The sequence below is a fragment of the Lepidochelys olivacea genome (genome assembly GCF_965140295.1).
Source record: "Lepidochelys olivacea isolate rLepOli2 genome assembly, chromosome: 5".
Lineage (NCBI taxonomy): Eukaryota > Metazoa > Chordata > Testudines > Cheloniidae > Lepidochelys > Lepidochelys olivacea.
This window is the reverse complement of record NC_140415.1, coordinates 126,400,035-126,420,466: the sequence shown is the minus strand read 5'-3', so window position 1 is coordinate 126,420,466 and position 20,432 is coordinate 126,400,035. Positions and strand designations below refer to the sequence as shown.

The following is a 20,432-nucleotide window of genomic DNA, read 5'->3' as shown; positions in this document are numbered from 1 at the left end:
GGTACCAGACCCAGAAGCAAGGTGGCTTACTGGCAGTCCCATTTTGTAGCATGGGTGGTAATAGAACCCAGATTGCCTAAGTCTTGTACCGTCACCCTAAGTCCATCTTCCTTTCCCTTTCCTCCATGGGACGCCTTGCTACTAAGAAAGCAAACCCAAGTTTAACCTCCTAAGGATTAGCTATAAAGGACAAATCTTTGTTCAACTGAAGTAAATAATGTCCACCGCTCACTGCCTTCATTGCATTCTGCACGTAAGGAGGCATGAATACTGTGGGAAATGGAAATTTCAAATGAGGAATTCTCCACCTTATGACTGAAGTGAACATGCCTACAAAGGAAGAATATGTGACATACATGCAGGTGCCTAAGACAATGTTTAGAGAGGTCAAAAATCTCCACGAACAAGAAAGTTGGACTGAAGCCACCAACTCCATTAACCACAAAAATGTGTTCACCGGGGCTGCTGTCTCCTGACATAAGTGGCATCGGAACTTGGCTAGAGCACATTGCTCTGGCCTGAACATCTGCATTAGGAAGGAGAAGGGAAGAACAGGAGAAGAAAGTTTGGAAAGTTTTGGTACCTCTTCACTCAAGACTGCAAATGCACAAAGAATTATAGAAGGGCTAGTTGATGGAAGAAAAAAACACATTCAAAACTACTTACTGACTAATGATGCAGAAAATGTTATGAATAAGTAACCCTTTCTTGATTTATTACTTTAATTATCTGACATTCTATAGACCCCCATTAGTGGGGCTTTTTTGGTTTAGATTTCAATTTTCTGTCTCACGGTGAAAGCTATTTATCATAATAATCAGTAAAATTCAAAACCTTTTAGCAGTATTTATAAAATTCATTTACCATGTTCAGCCCTTGCAGAATGACAAAGAAGGTGCATTAGGACGTGTGCTGAAGTGTTTTATGCAGAATTATCTGTCCATAAGAATGATTAAAAGTTCTTTAGAATATTTGTATTCCATTATATTATTTTTTAACATAAAAAAAGTTTGACTTACCTATGCTGTGACTAGAGGCTGGGACCTGCTGGTTGGGTGGTTGCTGTACCTTAGTCCGTATGATTCTGCATGTAGTTGAAAAGAAACAAATGGCTCCTTACTATGAGGCATGCACACTGCAGAAACTGCAGGTAAATAAGAGCAGTGCATGGAGAACATCAGAAGCTATTTTGTCCATTCAGGACACCTAGATGGTAAAGGAAACATCTCTTCCTGTATTATTCCATTGAAGCGTAGTAAAAGTTAGACAGCTGGGCAGATCTAGGGCCAAATTTTCAAAAGTGCCAAAGATCCTGATCCTCAAAGGCATTTAGGAACCTCTTTGAAATCAGTGGGAGTAAAGCATGTAAATACAGCTGAGGATCTGGGCCTAGGTGAGTTAGGAGCCCATGTTCCATTGAGATTTAGGCTCCTAAGCACCTAAGGTTTTCAGGTGCCTGAAAATACAGATACATGCCTGGCTGGATTTTCAAAAGTGCCCAGGTGCCAAACTCCCGTTGATTTCAGTAAGAGTTAGGCACCAACATATTTGAAAAGCCCAGTAGGCACCTATCACCTATCTTTGGGTGCCTAAATACCTTTAAAAATCTGGCCCTAAGTCACTTTTGAAAATGGGACTTACACTCCTAAGTCTCTGAGGAGTGTTTGAAGTTTTTACCCCAAATCAAATGGAATACTGAAAGCAACAAATCTTGGACCAAACGCAAGACAGCAAAACTCAACAATTACCTTCTCATACTTGGACACTCACACCATCTTCTGCTCTCATTTACACCAGTGTAATCTGGAGTAACTCTATGAATTTCAAAGGGGTCACTCCCAATTTACACCAGGGTTCCCACGGAGCAGCATCTGTTACAGGTGGGCATGTGGTGTCGAAGGATACAGAGAAATAAAAGAAAGGGTGTATGGTGGCTTTATGGAAAGGGGGCAGTCATCAAGAAAGGTAACAGGAATGCGTTGGCAAAAACTGCAGTGACAATGTATTAACGGGAAGGACACAGGGTGTGAGCCTTCTCCCCATGACATAAATGGACGTTTTGCCATGAACTTCAGTGGAAGGAACATCAGGCCCAAATACTAACTGTAGAGTGGTCTTGACTCAGCTAATACATAGTTCATTGACATGCTTCTCATAGTAGATGTGTATATTTTATGAACTATTTTGACAGCATGCTGTGGTGATGATTTCTCCTGGGGCTATTTAACAAGCTAGATTCCCAGTTTATGCCTTGCTATACACCAGTTTTTTGCACATTGATACGTTCACCCAAGAATGTCAAAACTTCATTCATGAACCGACTGTGTAAAGTTATTGTGGGGGTCTGCATTTGTGCATATAGCAAGAGGAAGAAGCTTAAAAATTATTCCCAGATCAGGGTTTTATCATTCAGAGTCCTTTTATGTAAAATCAGTTTTCTGCAGAATTTTTATCTGTTCCCACTAGTTCTTTTTCTATGACTTAACAGCCATTCAGTAGTGACCACAATAGTAACAGCACATAACTCTTTATACAGGAGTTTTTCATCAGAAGGTCTTGCTGCTCTGTACAAAGCAGGTCAGTATCATGCTCCCTGTTTTACAGAAGGGAAAACTGAGGCACAGAAAGGGGAAATGACTCACCCGAGATCTCCCAGCAGGCCAGTCAGAGAGCCAGGAATAGAATCCGGGTCTGGGTCTCCTGAGTCCCAGCCCCGTGCACTAGGCACTTGATCACATGGCCGCCCCATATTTCTCTACTGAGCAGAAATAGTTGATGAGACGTGCTCCCTAAAGTGGGGACTGACTCCTTCCCTGCCTCTCCCATCTGGCCCTGAAAGCTGCAGACTGGGAAGCAGCCCCAGGTGCTGAGTGCGAATCACTACACTCCCAGTGGTGGGGCCAAGCTGACTCAGGGCCTGCCAGCATTCTTGTCCCCCAACAACAAGCTAGGCCTTTTGGAGCAGGGGCCCAATCCTGTATTACTGAAGTCAGTGAGAGCTTTGCCACCGACCTGGGAGCAGGACTGAGCTCCTCAAGTGGATCCATCTCTATGAGAAGGAAGGGGAGGAAATAACACTTTACACAAAGATTTTGAGTTGTCAGAATGAATCGAGAGAATTCAGGGCCTTCTTACACGTAAATATCTTTATTTCTGGAGGGCTAGAGGATAATAAAGCAGCTGGTGAGCTTGCAGATTACATGAGTGAAGCTAATAATTCTGATTAATTAAACCTTATTGTCATGAATTTGCTCCTGCTGAGGGGTATCATATGATTAATATTCATTAATATTATCAAGTATTGGTTGTATTAATTGAGGCGATCCCAAATTCTGAATTCTATTCTATCCAGGTTCCTATCCTTGGCTCATCACCATAGTATCTGAGCACCGTCCAGTCGTGCATTAATCAATGTGACAGACACCTGCCAGGTGTTATTGGAAGGCACGCTGTACGAGGAGGCATTCAGCTGTCCTGCGGTGATGAGCACGGGATAAGAAACTGCCTCGGCTAGAATGCACAGCATGCAAGCCAGCTCCCCAGTGCAGCTCTGCCTTCACTGCAAGCAGCACTGGGCTGGCTCCTTAGTGTCTCCTTCCCCCCCATGAAGCAGGGAGGCCAGGAGGAGTGGGGATGTGGCATGACTCCCCTCCATTTATTCCACATAAATGGGCTGTGCAGCCATTGCATATAACTACTTATGTCACAAACCAGGAGCAAGAGCTCTTACTGGACAACTTCCGATGGGGATCCAAAGTCAATGGATAGAGGGTTACATTTTAAAAGCACCTATGTGATTTATAAGTCCATTTTCAACCCCACTAGGCACCTGTTTGCATCTTTACGTGTCTCAATACCTTTAAAAATCACCCCCAAGTCACTTTGGAAAATGCTCCTAAATCATTTAACTGCTTTTGAAAATGCTATCCTGTGTTAATGTTACCATGCCCTGTGTACAGACATACACATGTAGGTATGTAATGTGCACGAGTGTATATTATATCTGTCCCACCCTGCGTCTGCACTATGGCGCTCTGCTCGGGTTGATGGTTTTCACTATTAGAAATTCTGTGCTTTGCCTTCTTAGGATGTGGGAGTTGTTCTTTGCCAAGGGCTAGAGAAAAACAAATCCTTCGTGTCATAGTTAAGACTAACTGGGGACTTTCACATCACCCTATGTTTGTGCACCAGCCCCATGGCTCCTGTTCTGGAGCTGGGGTCAGAGACTGCTATGGACTGTAGGTCACATGCAGTGGAATGTCAGACAATCATCCTCTGGCTGGGTAGTCTTCCCACAGGGTTCTCAGACCCCGCCCCCGCCCCCCATAACTGGATATCTGCTTTTAAAGGGACAGACCCAGCAAACCCAGTGACAACATTAGTCCTTAACGACATGAGACATCCATTGACTGCAGTGGGACTACCTTACATGAGCAAAGATATGCAGGATCAGACCCTACTGCCCCAACACAGCAGAGCATTTAAGTATATGCTTAACTTTAATCCCAAGCTTGCGTCCCAGGGAGAGCAGAGCTGAATAGGAACAGGCTGCAGAATTGGGACCTCATGTATTTGGAGTAGATTCCTGGCTTATTACCATATGTAGGGTTTTTCTTACATGCAATTGCAAGTTCTGAACAGCAGGATGGGGCTGTAAGGTAGCAAAAACGATTCTTCACCATAAAACAAACCAATGCAAAAAGCTTGAACGTGTTTCAAAGGGAGGTTCTGAGCCACAACTGCAGATGGATGAGAAAGGATGAGATTTCCACCAAATGGGGTGACTTACAAATCCCAGAACAATTTTTTAACATGTAAATGGGATCACTCCATGATATTATTGGTACAAGAACTACACTGGGGTGGTAGAGAAGGCAACAAAAGAGTGAAATGTGAAAACTGGATTAAAACATGCGAGAGGCCTGGTTAGGTTGTAATCTCTTTAGGGCAGGGAGTGTCTCTTGGTTATGTGTTTATAGAGCACCTAGCACAATGAAGACCGGGCCCCAATGTGCAATAATTAAAAATAATAATCATGCTACCAATGAAGACAATGGAAAGACTCCCATGGATTCCAGTGGGCGTAGAGCTGGCCTTCGGTTATCTGAGGACATATAGTATTAAGATTTTTTTTCGGCCCCTGGTTTCTGTTTTGTTTCTCAAACTAATCTCTTTCTTGCCAAAATCTGTAAATCTCTCAGTATTACTGAATGCTGCTAGGATTTCATTACAGTTAGGAAACTGCCGACAGCATTAAACATTTTGAATTGTCTACCCAGTCTTTGCACTTATTCCCATAAATCTGTCACATAACATTCGATTAGGAGGTAAAGGGCCACCCATTATTTTTCATGTATCATGTCAGAGATTATTAATACTTAAGGGGCAATTCCACAAGGGCATCCAGGTTGGGATCCCCAAACAGACATACAAAATAATATGGCGTCTATTTATTACATGACCCTAGACACACATGGAAATTTAGAGTTAGCTGCATTCTGGGGATTTGGATGAAATTGCATGAAAACTATCTTGATTTTTAAAACCACACACATACACACAATGGATTCACAGCCCCACACAGTCTTTGAATTTAAATGTAAAGGGGTTTTATGTCTACACCCTGTATTGTCAACTATAAAGAGCCCTCTGAGAAGAATACCACAGAGGATGGAGGGCTGTTGCTTACCATCTAGAATGTTTGGGGGATTCATATCTCTTCCATTAAACACTTGTTACTGACTTTTGTAACTTTTCACAAGATGTTTCTCAACACTGTCATGATGAACACTGGTTTTTCTCTTCGGTGTGAGCTAGCATCCCATCCATCGAGCAAGAGAGTGTTGGCTTCCTAAATAGTTCTGGTTAAGATTAATTTAAGGTGGAGCACTTTAAAAGAAGTAAAAAGAAAAGGAGGACTTGTGGCACCTTAGAGACTAACCAATTTATTTGAGCATAAGCTTTCGTGAGCTACAGCTCACTTCATCGGATAAAGTGAGCTGTAGCTCACAAAATATGCTCAAATAAATTGGTTAGTCTCTAAGGTGCCACAAGTCCTCCTTTTCTTTTTGTGAACTACAGACTAACACGGCTGTTACTCTGAAACCTGTTAAAAGAAGTAATTATACTTTGTACCTCTGCAGGGCTCTAATCCTGTGTCCATGAGAGTCAATGGCAAAGCTCCTGTCATGCAGGATCGGGCCCCATGGTAGTACCTTGCATGTGAGGTTCTTAAAGTTCTTTTAAAAATTAATTAACTCCCAAAACACCCCTCTGGATAGGTACATTTACCACTCATTTTACAGGTGGATAATTGAGGCATGTAAAGGTTACAGGCCAGATTCCATCAGCCTTACTCATGGTGAGTAGTACCTTACCCCACCGAACATGAATCTGGCCTAAGGGAATCCAGAAATGTTGACGTGCTTTAACCACTAGACCTCACTCTTCCCACCCTCTGCTGAATCTGAATTCAAAGCTTTTTTAGATCACCGGTAGTCCAGGTGACTGGTGGTCTCAACCTTATCCCTAGGGAACGTTTATACCCTGAAATCCCTTGCTGCCGAATCCAACCCTGCGAGCAGTCTCCATTGGAATCAGCATGGGACTTTAACAGCAAAAGAACTGCAGGTCGGGATGGGATGCAGCAGCCAGGCTGCGTGGTGAGAGCAGTTGCTCATAAGAAGCCACACACTTGCCTCTGTGCTCAACTACTGGCCTTCAGGGCTGCCCAAGTCATCCAGGAAACAAACACAAAGCGGATTACTTGCAAATGCCCCAGGAAGAACCCAACGGAGGAGATGCTGCAAATTCCAGCCATGAAAGCCGCTGACCAGTGCTGTCCAAATCTGTACCTGTTAATTGAGCTGACGCTGGGTACGGTGTCATTGTCACACACTCGCTCGGCTAGAAGTCTATCCCTGATCTCCCAGGCAAACATGGTGGGATTTTGGCGTTTATACTCTGCAATTTTTTCGACGACTTTGGGTGTGGCGACCTTTGGTTTGGATCCTCCAATCACTCCAGGCTTTATGCTCCCAGTCTCATAGTACCTGGGAGAGACAAATCCAAGACAAAGCTTTAGTTACTAAGAGTTGACAGCCAGGAAGGCTGGAGATTTACAGTGTGCACTATTTTAGTGCAACGCATCTCCAGTCTCTTCTACGATACATCTGCCCTTTCACTCACACTTCCTGGCTACGTAGGACATTATCTCCCCAATGGATTAATTTATAGTCATTGAAAATGGGCCCCAGTATAAAACACATATTTTTCCATAACAGCAAGACAATAGAAACAATGCAAGATTAAAGGGCATGCTGAGTTCCTAAATTAACTGGAAATGTGTGTTATTAATCAGAGGTAGGGGCAATAATAGAAACAAATCACATTCAGCACCATTATTTTTGTACTGAACTCTTTTGTAATAAATTACTGTTTCGAGGGAAATTCGCCTTCATTAATGTAAATGCCTTGTCATCACTTCACCCCCACATGAAGGCCGGGTAAAGTAGTATCATGACAAATATTTGCAGAGGACATTTGAAGTAAGTATGCCAGTGTAACATTTTGTTATATTCTCTTTTCCTGGGAGCTATGGTTTCAATATCCAGTTCTTAAGGAGCAAACAAATATTTCCTCATCACTATTCTCAGAAGAAAGTAGTGTGGTTGGTTTCTTTAAATTCAGAGGGCCTGATACCATAACCCTGGCCCGCAAATTGCTCTATTGACACCTGTGAGATTACTCATGTGATTAAAAATTATTCCAATCAGACAGAGTGGTAGGATCAGGCCCTTTCAGAGAATTGTATTAAAGACACTGACAGCTGTTCAGCTGGTTTAAATGGGACCAACTCCCCTTCCTTCAGTGTAGCTGCAACAATTTATGCCAGCTGGGAACCAGACTCTTTTTTTCTTTTTCTTGAAACAAAAGCTTGGAAACTACCGGAGAACTTCAGAGTTACGAACACCAGAGTTACAAACTGACCAGTCAACCACACCCCTCACCTGGAACTGGAAGTGCGCAATCAAGCAAAAGCAGAGACAACGAAAGCAAATACAACATTGTACTGTGCTAAACGTAAAAAATAAAGGGAAATCAGCATTTTTCTTCTGCATAATGAAATTTCAAAGCTGCATGAAGTCAGTGTTCAGTTGTAAACATTTGAAAGAACCATAATGTTTTGTTCACCGATACGAACATTTCAGAGTCACAAACAACCTCCAGTCCCGACGTGGTCGTAACTCTGAGGTTCTGCTGCAGCTGTTCTCCAACTTCATTGCACTGCCATCCCCTTCAGACAATGAAAATTACTGTACAACCCCAGGAGGGGGGACCAAAGCCTGAGCCAACGCGAGCCCGCCACCCTGGGGCCCCACTACCGTGGGCAGGGCCGAAGCTGAAGGCCTAGGGCTTCAGCCCCAGGCAGGGGGCCCGCAACCTGAGCCCTGCCACCCAGGGTTGAAGCCATCAGGCTTCAGCTTCGGCCCCGGGCCCCAGCAAGTCTAACAGCCTTGATAACCCCATTAAAACAGGGTCACAACCTACTTTGGGGTCCCGACTTATAGTTTGAGAACGGCTGTTACTGTATTGCTCAAAGTGGGAATCTTGTTCTGTCCACAGAGGACCAAGAGGAAATCTAAGGAAGAAGACAACCTCCCTAAATGATCAGCCTAAAAGTTGTGCTGTAAGAGATGACGTGGTTCTGGCTGTGTAAGTCAATGATGTTGTGTGCTTTTTTATAGTTTGTAATTTTCTAAGAACAGATAAAAATAAGCCCAGAACTAACAGCAGAGAGACTGATACTTTCTTCCCTATCAGACCTGATTCTAAAAGCCCTCTGTGCTTAGAGCTCCCATTTCTTTATGGGTTCTCCATACAGGGACACCTTGCCTGGCTGAATCATCTTTAGCAGCCTAAACTTGTTCATTGACTTTGGCATATACCATATTTTTAGCAGGATCCATATTAGAACCCACCCAATAAAAACATAAGTTCACATGATATATTTTCTCTGCAGCTATTTGACATCTGTATTGTCTGCGGGAAAATGAATCTCCTAAAATCTCTCTGATGCAAAAGAGCATGAGCATGTTATGGGACTGAACTCTGTGTATCAAGGGCAGTTGCATTGATCAAATTTCTTCTGCATTACCGGTTTAATTGTCCCGCGGGCACTCTTTTTTCAGAGCCTAAAAAAATCCCTTTAATGGGAGTGACAAGATGATGTCTGCACCTGGGTGAATGATGAAATAATGGCGAAAACATGTTTGCATGCTGCACCTAAAAAAATCATGCCTATGAAAAATGACCATGCAGCCCAGACCTTGTAACCCTCACTTATGGCATCCCGCCAGCGAGTGAAAGCTCCAGAACTGGGTTTAATGCTGCTTTACTAACTGCTCACAATTTTCATGGGGCAAATAAAAAATGGCAGATTTTATAAAAATCCCTCTGTGTAACCAGTCTCTCTCTCGCTCTCTCCTGGGCCTGCACACATGCACGATCACTGGCTGTTGTTCCTTGTTTCTTGCTGGCTCCAGTTCTGGACAATCTAGGCAACAGGGAAACAGGCAAGTGACAAGCAGTTTGGTGTTGCATTTTTGGACTCTGAGACAGACAGGACCCTATGCTGCTGGGTAACAGTTTTCCCTCATTGAAGGACATTGGCATAGAGGGTAAGGGCCTGATCTGAACCCCATTAAAATCAACAGAAAGATTCCAATGACTTTAAAGAGCATAAAATCAGGCCCTTACAGAGTCAGCCCCGGAATAACTTAATCCCAATTTCCCTGTAAAGCTGGGACAACCAAAGTGCAACCTGCAGGCCAACTAAACCTATAGAATTCCACACGTCTTTAACTTGGGGTGTGTCCCACAGAGACTACAGCTCCCACAATGCAATTCTCCAACTGGCTACAACCCCACACTAAAGATGAGGGCAGCTGCAATCTGCTAGATTTTATGCAAATTAGATCCTGCCCTTGAGCTCCGGGCAGGTTGCCAATTCTCCCCTCAGATGGGCACAGGGCAGTCGCCCCCGCTGTAATGCTCCGTTTGCAATCAGCTACAGTCGGCCTCCTTCTGCCGCCATCCAGACCATCGCCCCAAAGGCTCACATTTATTTCTTTGAACGTTTCATGTTTTTTCCAACATTTGACCAAAAACAAGCGGATTCAAAAACTTTCAGTTCCAGAATTTGGACTCAAACGATTTTATGTGGTGCATTCATATTTTTTCCCCCACAGGCGGCAGCTCCAATTACAGTGACATTTTACCCACCATAATTATTAGTTATGAAAATAATGAGCTATGAAATTCCAATTTATTGTTGACAACTTAAATGACAAAACTCCAGAGCTGCTCTCTGAGCTCCATAATGCAAATATATCTAATGACAAATCTATTCAAATCTGAAACAGTAAAGTGGTTGGACTTTTCCCCTGTAGTTGCCTATTTATTAGCTTTGCACTGATACTAATAGAAATGGTTTGTAAATCGGCTAGAGTGGTAGGGTGTCACAGATAGGACCAGCACTCAGAAAAGATTCAAAGATCAAACAGAATGGAGCAGCCTGTGGTAGCCAGGAAAGTCCCATATAAAACACAAGAAAAGTCTCTCTCAGAAAGAGAAAAAATATCAGCGCTTACGTGCCCTTTCACTTACATCAGTGTAAAATCCAGGGTAACTTCATTGAGTTCCAATGGAATTACACTGGAGTAAAACTGGTGTGTGAGAGAAGAACCAGGTCTCCTGGATTTCTGGGACCTTCTGTGCATACATTCTGACTGGCCCCTGTGGCATAATAGCAGCAATGTGAATAAGACTGCAGAGAAGATTCTCCAGTAGAGACAATGGGTCTCATGGAATAACGGTGAACAAATCCTTAGCTTTGCCAGATTCATTTCATTTTGAGTACTGCATTTGTCCATGTGGGACTGCTGCTGCAGTTATTTCAGGGGGAAGAGTCTATGTACACTGCTCGACAAATGTTTGCTCTAACAATCTTTATAACTACAGTCTGACCAATAAAACAGATCAATTAAAATTGAGAGGAGAAAGTGAAGGTCAAAATGTGACTAATACCAGTGGAATGCAAACAATGAAGTTAATTCAATTGTTAATGCTCAGTAAACATTTAAAACACTTCTCTGAGTTTTAAAGAGAACATAGAAGGTAATAGAAAAGTGTGGCAGGTAAAAGTTCCCAAGATACATGCATTCTAGTGCATTTAAAACCAGGGATATCTGATATTCAGATTTATGCACAAGGAGTTAAAATGCAGTGATGACTTTCCTGAATCTAAATCAAGTTCAAAACCAAATTCGGACATGATACACACCTTTTTTTTTAATTTACTATTGTTATACCACGTTGAGCATCTCCAATCAGAACAGATGGCTACTCTCAAAGTACCGAAATTAAGAGAGTTAATGATTACTTATGGTACTGTGTGTTCTAATTAGGAATATATCTTATTACAAAAATAAAACAAGCCTTAAAATGAAATTATTGTGACAAATTTCCAAAGAGGCCATGTAAATGAGTGTGCTGACTGACAACTGCTCTTGGTAGCTTTCGGTAGTGAAATTATGTGCTAAAAATAGAATGTTCTTTAGAAAACAAAAGGGGCAGCTTTCACCATCAGATTCATAACTTCTGGTTTTTCCATTTTACTGCAAATGACTCACAGATCTGTCCATTTTTCAGTACACACAGGTGCAGGAAACTTAGATCACATGGGCCATCTCTCCCCTTCATTTCTTTAGTTATTTGCAAGAATTTTTTGGTGAAGTAAATAAACAAACAAATCAATCAATCACTTTCACTTCCCAGGTCAGACATCTTAAATTGTGACTGACTGATCCTATACCGTCTCCTGTCATTCCTTGGTCATTTCTATCAGTCTCCATTTGACTTGTTTCTTGTTTCATAATCTTTGATCCAGTGTTTGATATTCTCCTTTGCAGAAACAAAGTTACCTGCCAAGAATTTTGCTGACACAACCATGGCTGACCCGGAGCTGCCTGGAGATGTCACACGGCCTGACACCTTGGTGGGCAAGTTCCACAATCCTTTGGCGGACAACATCAGGGAGTGGACGACCATTCACAAAAACACCCCCTAACTGATTCACTCCTCCATGTCCTGAAACACATTGGAGAAAAAAAAACAAGCAGAAAACAACATCTTTGTGATAGTTGGAAGACACTTCTCTACTGCAATCTTACTTAACCACAGATTCCGCCTTCACTATGATCAGCCTCACTCCTCAACAAGAGTTTAAGCATTTTCAAATTACTGATCATCCCTTACTGCCAAGGCAGGAAGAATTTTAAAAGTTGAAACCTAATTCTGTTCTCACAGCAATTTCACACCAATGTAACCCTCTGGCTTCAATGGAGTTCCTCCTGATTTAAGTGACATTGAAATCAGGACCCTAGTTTGTAAAACAGCCTTTCAAATTACATTTTTAGGCCCAGACCAGCAGTACTCAGGCAACATCTCCCCTTGAAACCAGTGGGAGATGGTGCCTGAGTAAGAACTGCTTGAGTAAGCCCTGTAGCTGCATGGTTAAAAGGTGAATTTTAGTCTCCCTACAAATATAAGGCTGTGTTCAAATAAGACTTGGACCATTTTCCTTATAAATTTAGTTTCATTCAGTCAGAAAAGGGTTGCACTGAATGTAATGATCATTTACTTTTCCCCCCAAAATGATTGCTTAATGCTTAATTTAATCAAAGGGGGAAAAATATGGAATGGCTTTTGCTGTTATAATTTACAGCGGCCTCTGCAGACATTATGGTCCCACAAATGAAATGTGAATGCTTAGCCCACACCTATATATTATTCTTTTTCTAGCAGATTTGCACTGTCCACCTTTAGCAAGGTGAATCATATATCTGATGTGAAATGGGACCCAGCTAGATACGTAGCAGCTATACTGTGTAAAACCAAGGAACATGTAATAATCCCATGTAGCAAGCGACAAAATATAATTAATTCTCAAGTTGTTAATCATCGAAATATAACAGAGAGCTGGTGAAACTGAAAACAAATAATAGCAAGAGACAGCTCTGTTGCCAAAACTGGAACAAAAACGTAGTAAGAAAAATCTCTGTTTACAGGGAACTTGGACGGTACAGAATAAGCTGACAGGTCTTAAAAAAACAATGCTTAAAAAAAACAATCGTATAAACTATTTTTATTTACATCCTGTCATTTCCCCATTGACAAACTATTGTCAAACTTTGTAAACACCTTCTAAAACTGTCAGCACACATCAGGAATCCACATAAAATATTTGATTACTCAAGCCAGTTTAAGCCTACACAGAGCAGCCCCTCACTGAAGTTCCTTGCCCATTTCAGAAGTGAACGTTTTTTTCAGCACACCAGATCTGAGTGGAAGCTTCAGGTTCCAGGTGTTTCTGCTCCAAAAATAAGTTTATTCAGAGCATATCAAGAGAAGTCTGAGAATAACCTTGTGCTGCATTTTCCAGAGTAAACCATCCCAGCACTGTAGGGTTACAGAACCTATCTGTTTTGATTCTGAAATGCTTTTAAGGCCAGAAAAATAATGTCCTTGTTGTTTTTAATAGCAAAAAACAGGTACAGCTCCACTTAACTGAAACAAACTGGCCTCTGGTTCCTTAGCAATTTCAATTATATTAAATTATTAACATCATATTTAATTTTTTAAAAACGGCAGAGCTCCTTAGCTTTTCATCTAGAAAAGCAATTCAAAGTAGAAGAAAGAAGGAAGGAAGGAAAGAAAGAAAGAAAGAAAGAAAGAAAGAAAGAAAGAAAGAAAGAAAGAAAGAAAGAAAGAAAGAAAGAAAGAAAGAAAGAAAGAAAGAAAGAAAGAAAGAAAGAAAGAAAGAAAGAATCTTGATACTGAAAGCTAAGACTTTGTTTGGGGAAGGGTTTTAATTTTGTAATTATTCCCTCCAAATATTACAAGTTCGGTGTTTTGTAGGCATCCAGCTCTCCAAGAGTCAAAGGTTCCTTCATGCCCTAGAACAATTTGCCCTCTGGATGGAAAATTAAACAAAGGGCCCCTCTGTTGTGCGGTTCTTTTTGCTCCAAGTTCGCGACCAGCCAGGCCGGCTTGCTCGCCCAGCAGCAGCCGCGGAAGCTGTGGGTCACCAGCGGAGTGGGAGGCTCTCCCCCACGTCAGCAGGGCCAGGGGGGTCAGCTACCTACATGCCCTGACAGCTCTCCTCGGCGAAAGTGACACCCTGATCGAGTTGAACTTCCCCATCCACTTCGATGGCAGGAAGTAAGGCCACGCCGGTCAGCCATCCGCATTTCCCCCAAACAGCCAAAAATCAACACCTGCAGGAGTGTCCCGGGCTTCCTTTCAAGTGTAAAGGTGATTATTAAAATACAGGCGGGGGAACGTCGTGCGTTGATATTTGTTGTCAATAAATATTGGATGTGACTTAAAATAAGTCAGTCTCGAAAGGGAGTTATAGTCCTCCCACGGGGGGGAGGGGGGGAAGGACACAAAAACCTGCCTAACAAAGATCTCTCGGCGGGGGAATAGCCCCAAATTGTCGCTGTATCACACAGCCCCCAGTTTGGCTATGGGAGATTCAAACGCTTTAGAGTCACACCTAAAAGGTACCGCACTCCCCGCCAGCCCGGACTTTCCCTCCAAGAGGACAGAATTGTTAACAGCTGCTAAATAATAAAGATGTCGCGATAAATCATCAAGTCGGTGGCTTTATTTAAAAATATATATAACACTGGCCACCCCTGGGGCGAGCTTCTACGGCAGCAGCTTTGTGCTGAGGAAGAGATTCCTGAACCTGGGCAGGGTTGGATCCTTCTGGGTGCCTAACAAAGGGAAGCTGCGCTATGCTAATGACCAGGCAAATTAGCCAAGAGTTTGAAAATCTCTGTATTCTCCGTACAGCTCTAACATGCTGCTGGGGGCAAATGAACACCCCAACCCCACCAGAAATAAAGCCACGTTGGTCCTGAGGCGAAGTCTTAATAGCCAGGGAGCTCGCCATCCCCACTTGCCTTTCCAGGCGATGGAGACCAGGGCTCAGCAGTGATATTCACCAGCCCAGGCTCTGAGATGATCCTCTTCAGCTAGGGCCACTGTGCAGAGCAAATTGCTCAGCCGGGGTGGACTGCGCTCCCTGCATTGGTGTGCTGGAGCAGGAGAGGTTAAATTACGTTCAAATCGTCTGCAGCCGGGTAAAAGAGCATCCCAGAGCCTTTTACGGCCAGCTAACGGGCCTTCGGATTTGCACCATTCATCTTCCGGCTGGAGAAATGTATGGGATGGGAAAGGAATAACTAGTTCAAATGAAAGGAGAACGATCCATCCGTGGGGATGCCTTCTCCTCTTCCACTGCATTTGTCCCCATTATCACCTGCTCCTCTGGCTAGCAGATGGAAGTTCTCACTGAAGGAAGGCAAAAAAAAAAAAAATGCTTTTAAAAATCAGATCTTCTTTCCTGCCGCCAATCACCCTGCAGAACCACCAGAGCAGATTTCAGGCCGCCCCGAGTCTAGCAGAGCCAGCTCTGGGAGTTTTGCTGGGCAACAGAGGTAACTAGTCCCTCCCTGTGAAAAATACACGTTATTAAATGACTAGGTCTGCTGTGTGTTCCGGGGGGCTACGCAAGAAAACTGCGCTCTGCCAGGCGACCGCTGGCGGTATAAAATTACAAAGCATCTCAGTCTGGGGCAAGTTTGTAGCACTCTATACTACTGTGCCTATTGCTGAGAAAAGTTAAAGCAATTTAAACTGTATATATACTACGCATCTATGGATTGTGTGTATTGTTCTGTGAATATAATATAATATAATATAATATAATATAATATAATATAATATAATATAATATAATATAATATAGACACACAATCCATACATGTATGCAGATATACATATGTATGTACATATGTATTGTGTAGTCTTCATTGAGAAGTATTCAAGTATACAATACATATAGACCTATATGTATGAATATATACTAGACATGTAGGGAGTGTGTGTGTATTGTTGTGTCTATGTGTTATATATGTACATTACATATACACACAACTGTGTGGACACACTCCCTACATGTCTAGTATGTTTTCAGACGTATATATGTGTGTAATATAAGAATAGACGCATAGCCGTGAGGGAAAGAAGGAGACAGATTATAGAGCTGTGGGTCTGTGAATGCACACACATATTCCAGCAGCAGTTTAAGCATTAAGTCCAGCATCGCTGCTCCGTCGACTGGCTGTAAGGGAAAGGGTTGCTGATTCTCAACAGAGCCGCCCCATTTGCTAACAAGGGGTATTAAAGAAAGTTGTTGGTTTTTTCCCCCTAGAAGTGTCCTGGAGAAAACTAACCCCCAGGGTGTTCTCTGTAAACATTCCCTCGCCCCTAGAAATGGGTGGGAACTCTTTTACAGAAGGTAAAGCTGACTGTCAGCACCGCAAGGAACCAAGCACCTTTGCAGTATTTTCCCACTCGGGTCTCGAGATTAGAAAACGCCGGGAGAGCCAGGCAAACCGACGGAAAGAGCGGCGCCCTTCCAGATGAATTCTCATTGTCTTTAGCAGCGTGTCCGGGGTTTATTCGGAAAGTCCGTCTCTTAACCGCCCGTTTGGCGGTCCCTCCTGTTGGAGCCCAGCCCACTTCCAAGGGGGTCCTCGCGGGCTCGGGGGGCCGCTCAGGTGGGTTTCAGCGGCAAGGGTCGCCCCAGGGCGAGGGGAAGCAGCTGACTCAGCACATCCTTGTTTTGTCTGTTTCCTCCCCCCAGCTGAAATGCGCGCGGTATTTCCCCTCCCCTGGCACGGCGACCAGATCGCCCCTCCGCCTGCCGCGAAGCCCGGCGCCCGGCAGGAAAGGAAGGAGCTGTCGGCTTATTCGGGTTTGGTTTGGGGCTAATCTGAGCGCAGGTGAGGTCTGGGCAGGTCTATTGTGCGTACCTCCCCGCCCGTGCCAACTGGGAACCTCTGTGGGGAAAGTGCCCTGCGCCTTTGCGCCTCACCTCTCAGCCTTTCCCCTCGCCCCCGTGGGAAGCAAAGAGCCGGGAGAGCTGAACGACCAAAACTTTTAGACAGAGGAAATCCGCAGGGATCGGGGGCGGGGCGGGGGGTCGTTAACGAGCTATGGGAAGCGATGGAGGTGGGGGACTTGTTCTTCACCCCGGGCTGGTTACTGTTGTTAAGCAGCGGAAGAATCGCCACTCGCTCAAACAGCCCAACCACTGACCAGACTTTCGGGGTGAGCCCCAGGTCCAGCCAACCTACTGCGTGGGTAGGTAGTTAAACTAAGGAACATGCCATTCAGATCCCACCTATTCACTGCTTTACCATGTATCAAACACATATAAACACTGGGGCATGCTGCCAGACCGATAGGCAGGTACGTGTTGGTCCCCACCTGTAAAATATTGACTTTCCTAGTAGCAAAAGCATAGCACAATGCAACGACCCTTAGTTCTTCCTTATATTGGCGTCTATGCACACACTGCATCGATGCTGGATCCAGGGGCTCATTGCCTGCGGGTTTCAAGCTTTCCCCTCCAACGAGAATGAAGAAACTATGTGGGATTGTTATTCCTGGGCCAGAAAAAACCGCAGGCATTGTAAGCACTCCGCTCTTTGCTCAGCGTTTGTTCTCCCGCTGTGTGACGGCTTTGCTACATACTTCCTTAGGAAATGATTCCTCCGGCTAGGGAATTCCGCTCTTTGGTGGGCATCTATCTGCTCTCGGCTCCAAATCAGGTTCTAGGTTGGGAGTATTTCTGATGGGGCTGGCGTTAGCTGTCTTCGCCCGCTGAGGATGCTAAAGACTAAATCAACATTTGTGACAAAACAGCGTCTGGGCTGTTGTGCAGGAAGAAGTCTGATCCCTTTCCTCGAAGTCACATCAATATATATTATTGTTTCAAACGTTTTAACTAGGTAAAATGTGTCTCATGAGGGAGAACAGAATGGCTGTTAATGGTCAGCTGAAAATTCAGCCAGAATTTTTTTCTTTGGAGTCAGTTGCACTAAATCTTTCCAGAAACAGATTGACTGCAATAGCAAAAAGCATCATAATCAAACTGGGGTTTTGCCCCTCCATTTCTTTTCCTCCCCTTACATTCCTGCAGAAGATATTGATTTATCATTATTTAGGTTAATGGAGGAAGCAGCTAAGTCCCTTGGTGGCTTTTCCACATATGGTTGCCAGTCAAATGAGCAGAAAGACAACTCCGGGAGAAATCTTGTTTTTTCACTATTAATCATATTTCAAACTGTCCTTCTCCTAAATGAAAAGCTCGATTTGCACATCAGTTAAAATATTTTGATTTGTAAATTAAAAAATCAAAGTCAATTTTTCCATTTGCAGCTTTCCTTTTTTTAGAAGCAGGTTATTTTGAAAATGTTTTAAATGTCTCGTTCAATTTAGCTAAAAAATAACCTTCGTTTTTTAAATCAAAAATGTTGCGTTTGTCTTTGTAGTTCATCTTCTACACTTCCCTGTAAGTTTACAGTCTGTCCTTCTGTAGTCATCTACCCTGTGTCCTATTCTAAATTTATTAGATAGATAGATAGATAGATAGATAGATAGATAGATAGATAGATAGATAGATAGATAGATAGATAGATAGATAGATAGAGTCTATCTATATATCACGTTCTTTTATTTTGAAAACAAATCTGTCTTGGCTAAAAGGCTGGAGTGCATAAGGGAAATGTGATTAGTTCTACTTTATATTTCCTTGAAATCTCTAGATCTAATCCAGCGTTTAACTCACCGTGAGAGAAGATGTCATTTCACATAACACTGTGTTAATGGATAAATCTTCTCCCAGCCTCTCACAACAAACCTCAAGCAAACACATTGTCCACATTCTGCTAACTTACACAGCTAGTTCTAACATTTGGACTCTGTTGTACGTTCCCCCTTCCTCAGACTTTGGTCTTGCAAAAATTAATTCAACGTTTTTAGAAGAAAATTATTTTAGACTCAGTTTATCATTGATAACTGCTAGGTATTTTTAGGCTAAATCGATATTTTACATTTAGCAAAAATGCTGCAGACCAAACTTTTCTGTATCTTTCAAACACAATGTTTTCTTTGAGAGAGAGAGAGAGAGAGAGAGAGAGAGAGAGAGAGAGAGAGAGAGAGAGAGAGATTTGATTTAGAAATATTTGTACATCAATTCATTCTTCTAGAGAGTAAATGATACTCACTAAAATAGGCTGTTCCTAATATTTCCAACCCCTATTTTTGCTAGTAAAGATTTGTCTTAAAAATTATCTGTACATAAATAATTAACAAATGGTAAACGTCGACTAAGGGAAATCTCAACTTTTTAAGCCAGCCAAAAAGGGACTGGGGGGAAAGAGACTTACAAAAAGGAACAGGTCTGTCTGGTGGAACTATTTAAGGGGGTTTGATTGTACTGCTTACTTTGGGCATTTGAACCTCACTGTGAGATGGCAAAGATCTAACCATGCGATCCTCTCTGTAGTCCTCACCCAGTGGTTTTAATACCTGACCTAGGTAAATCAAGGTTTGAAATTTGCCTTCTGTTTTCTCTCTGTGCACTCCGTCTCTGGCTTTCACAACACAATGATTAGCAAGGGCTGGTCGGAGTGGCATGTACATGGGGATCTAGGTGACACACATTCTCTAGAAACACCGCAGAAGTTTATCTCGCGAATTCAAGGGGGAAGGAGCGAGCCAGCGGCGGCGGCTGTTGTTTTCTTTTCCATCCTCCCTGCAAAGCGCAGGTCAAGTGCGGCTGGCCCTCGCTCGTGATGCCCAGAGGCAGCTACACCGACCCCCCTTGAATAACCGCTCGGGAGGGACGCTGTGTGATCGGGCCGGGCAGGGTGGCCGGATCGGCGCTAAATGTCAGAGAAGTGGAACTAGCCGCCTACTTACTATGCATTGCTGCAAACGGGTCGTGCTTACAGTGTATTTCCATCGGAGCGGTCCCCAGCAGCGGTCCGGTCCGGTCTGAAACTCCCCGGCGCTCAGCCCCGCTCCGTCAGCCCAAACTGCGGGGACGGACCGCCCAGACCTCTAAGCTCCACGCCGGCCACAAACCACCCCACAAAGCTCCTTCCCAGCGCGGCAATGTCCGGTCACTCCGGGCGGCGGGACGGGACCTGGGGAGGAGTTCGGGACGGTCCGGTTCCCGGTCCCGCCCGGTCCCTGCCGGTCTCCCGCCGGCTCTGGGGCTCCCAGCAGCGGGGCGGCTCAGGGCGCCATGGCGAAGGTCAGGCGAGCCCCCAGCGGGCACAGCTCCTCAGGCGGGTCCGGAGCAATCCAGGGGCCGGAGAGGCGCGGAGCGGGGACGCCGCGATCCGGGGCCGGGCGGCCGCGGGGCGAGCTGGGGCCCGGAGCGGGACCTGTCGGGGAGGCGGCGGGGGCTCCCGGCCCCGGGGAAGCTGGAGGGCGCTGGGCGA

At 44.0% G+C, this 20,432-nt stretch overlaps 1 protein-coding gene across 1 annotated transcript in view; it reads right to left on the bottom strand.

The window, feature by feature from the left end:
• Window positions 1-20,204, bottom strand: part of PAX5 (paired box 5) — a 218,491-nt gene extending 198,287 nt beyond the window's left edge. Inside the window, exons 1-4 of the mRNA XM_084628658.1 lie at window positions 19,906-20,204; window positions 11,985-12,150; window positions 6,855-7,052; window positions 1,020-1,084 (exon numbers count right to left, since the gene is read on the bottom strand). Of these exons, the coding sequence (XP_084484784.1) occupies window positions 1,020-1,084; window positions 6,855-7,052; window positions 11,985-12,150; window positions 19,906-19,948 (472 nt within the window). The 5' untranslated portion in view covers window positions 19,949-20,204. The remainder of the gene's footprint in view (window positions 1-1,019; window positions 1,085-6,854; window positions 7,053-11,984; window positions 12,151-19,905) is intronic.
• Window positions 20,205-20,432: the final 228 nt, after the last annotated feature.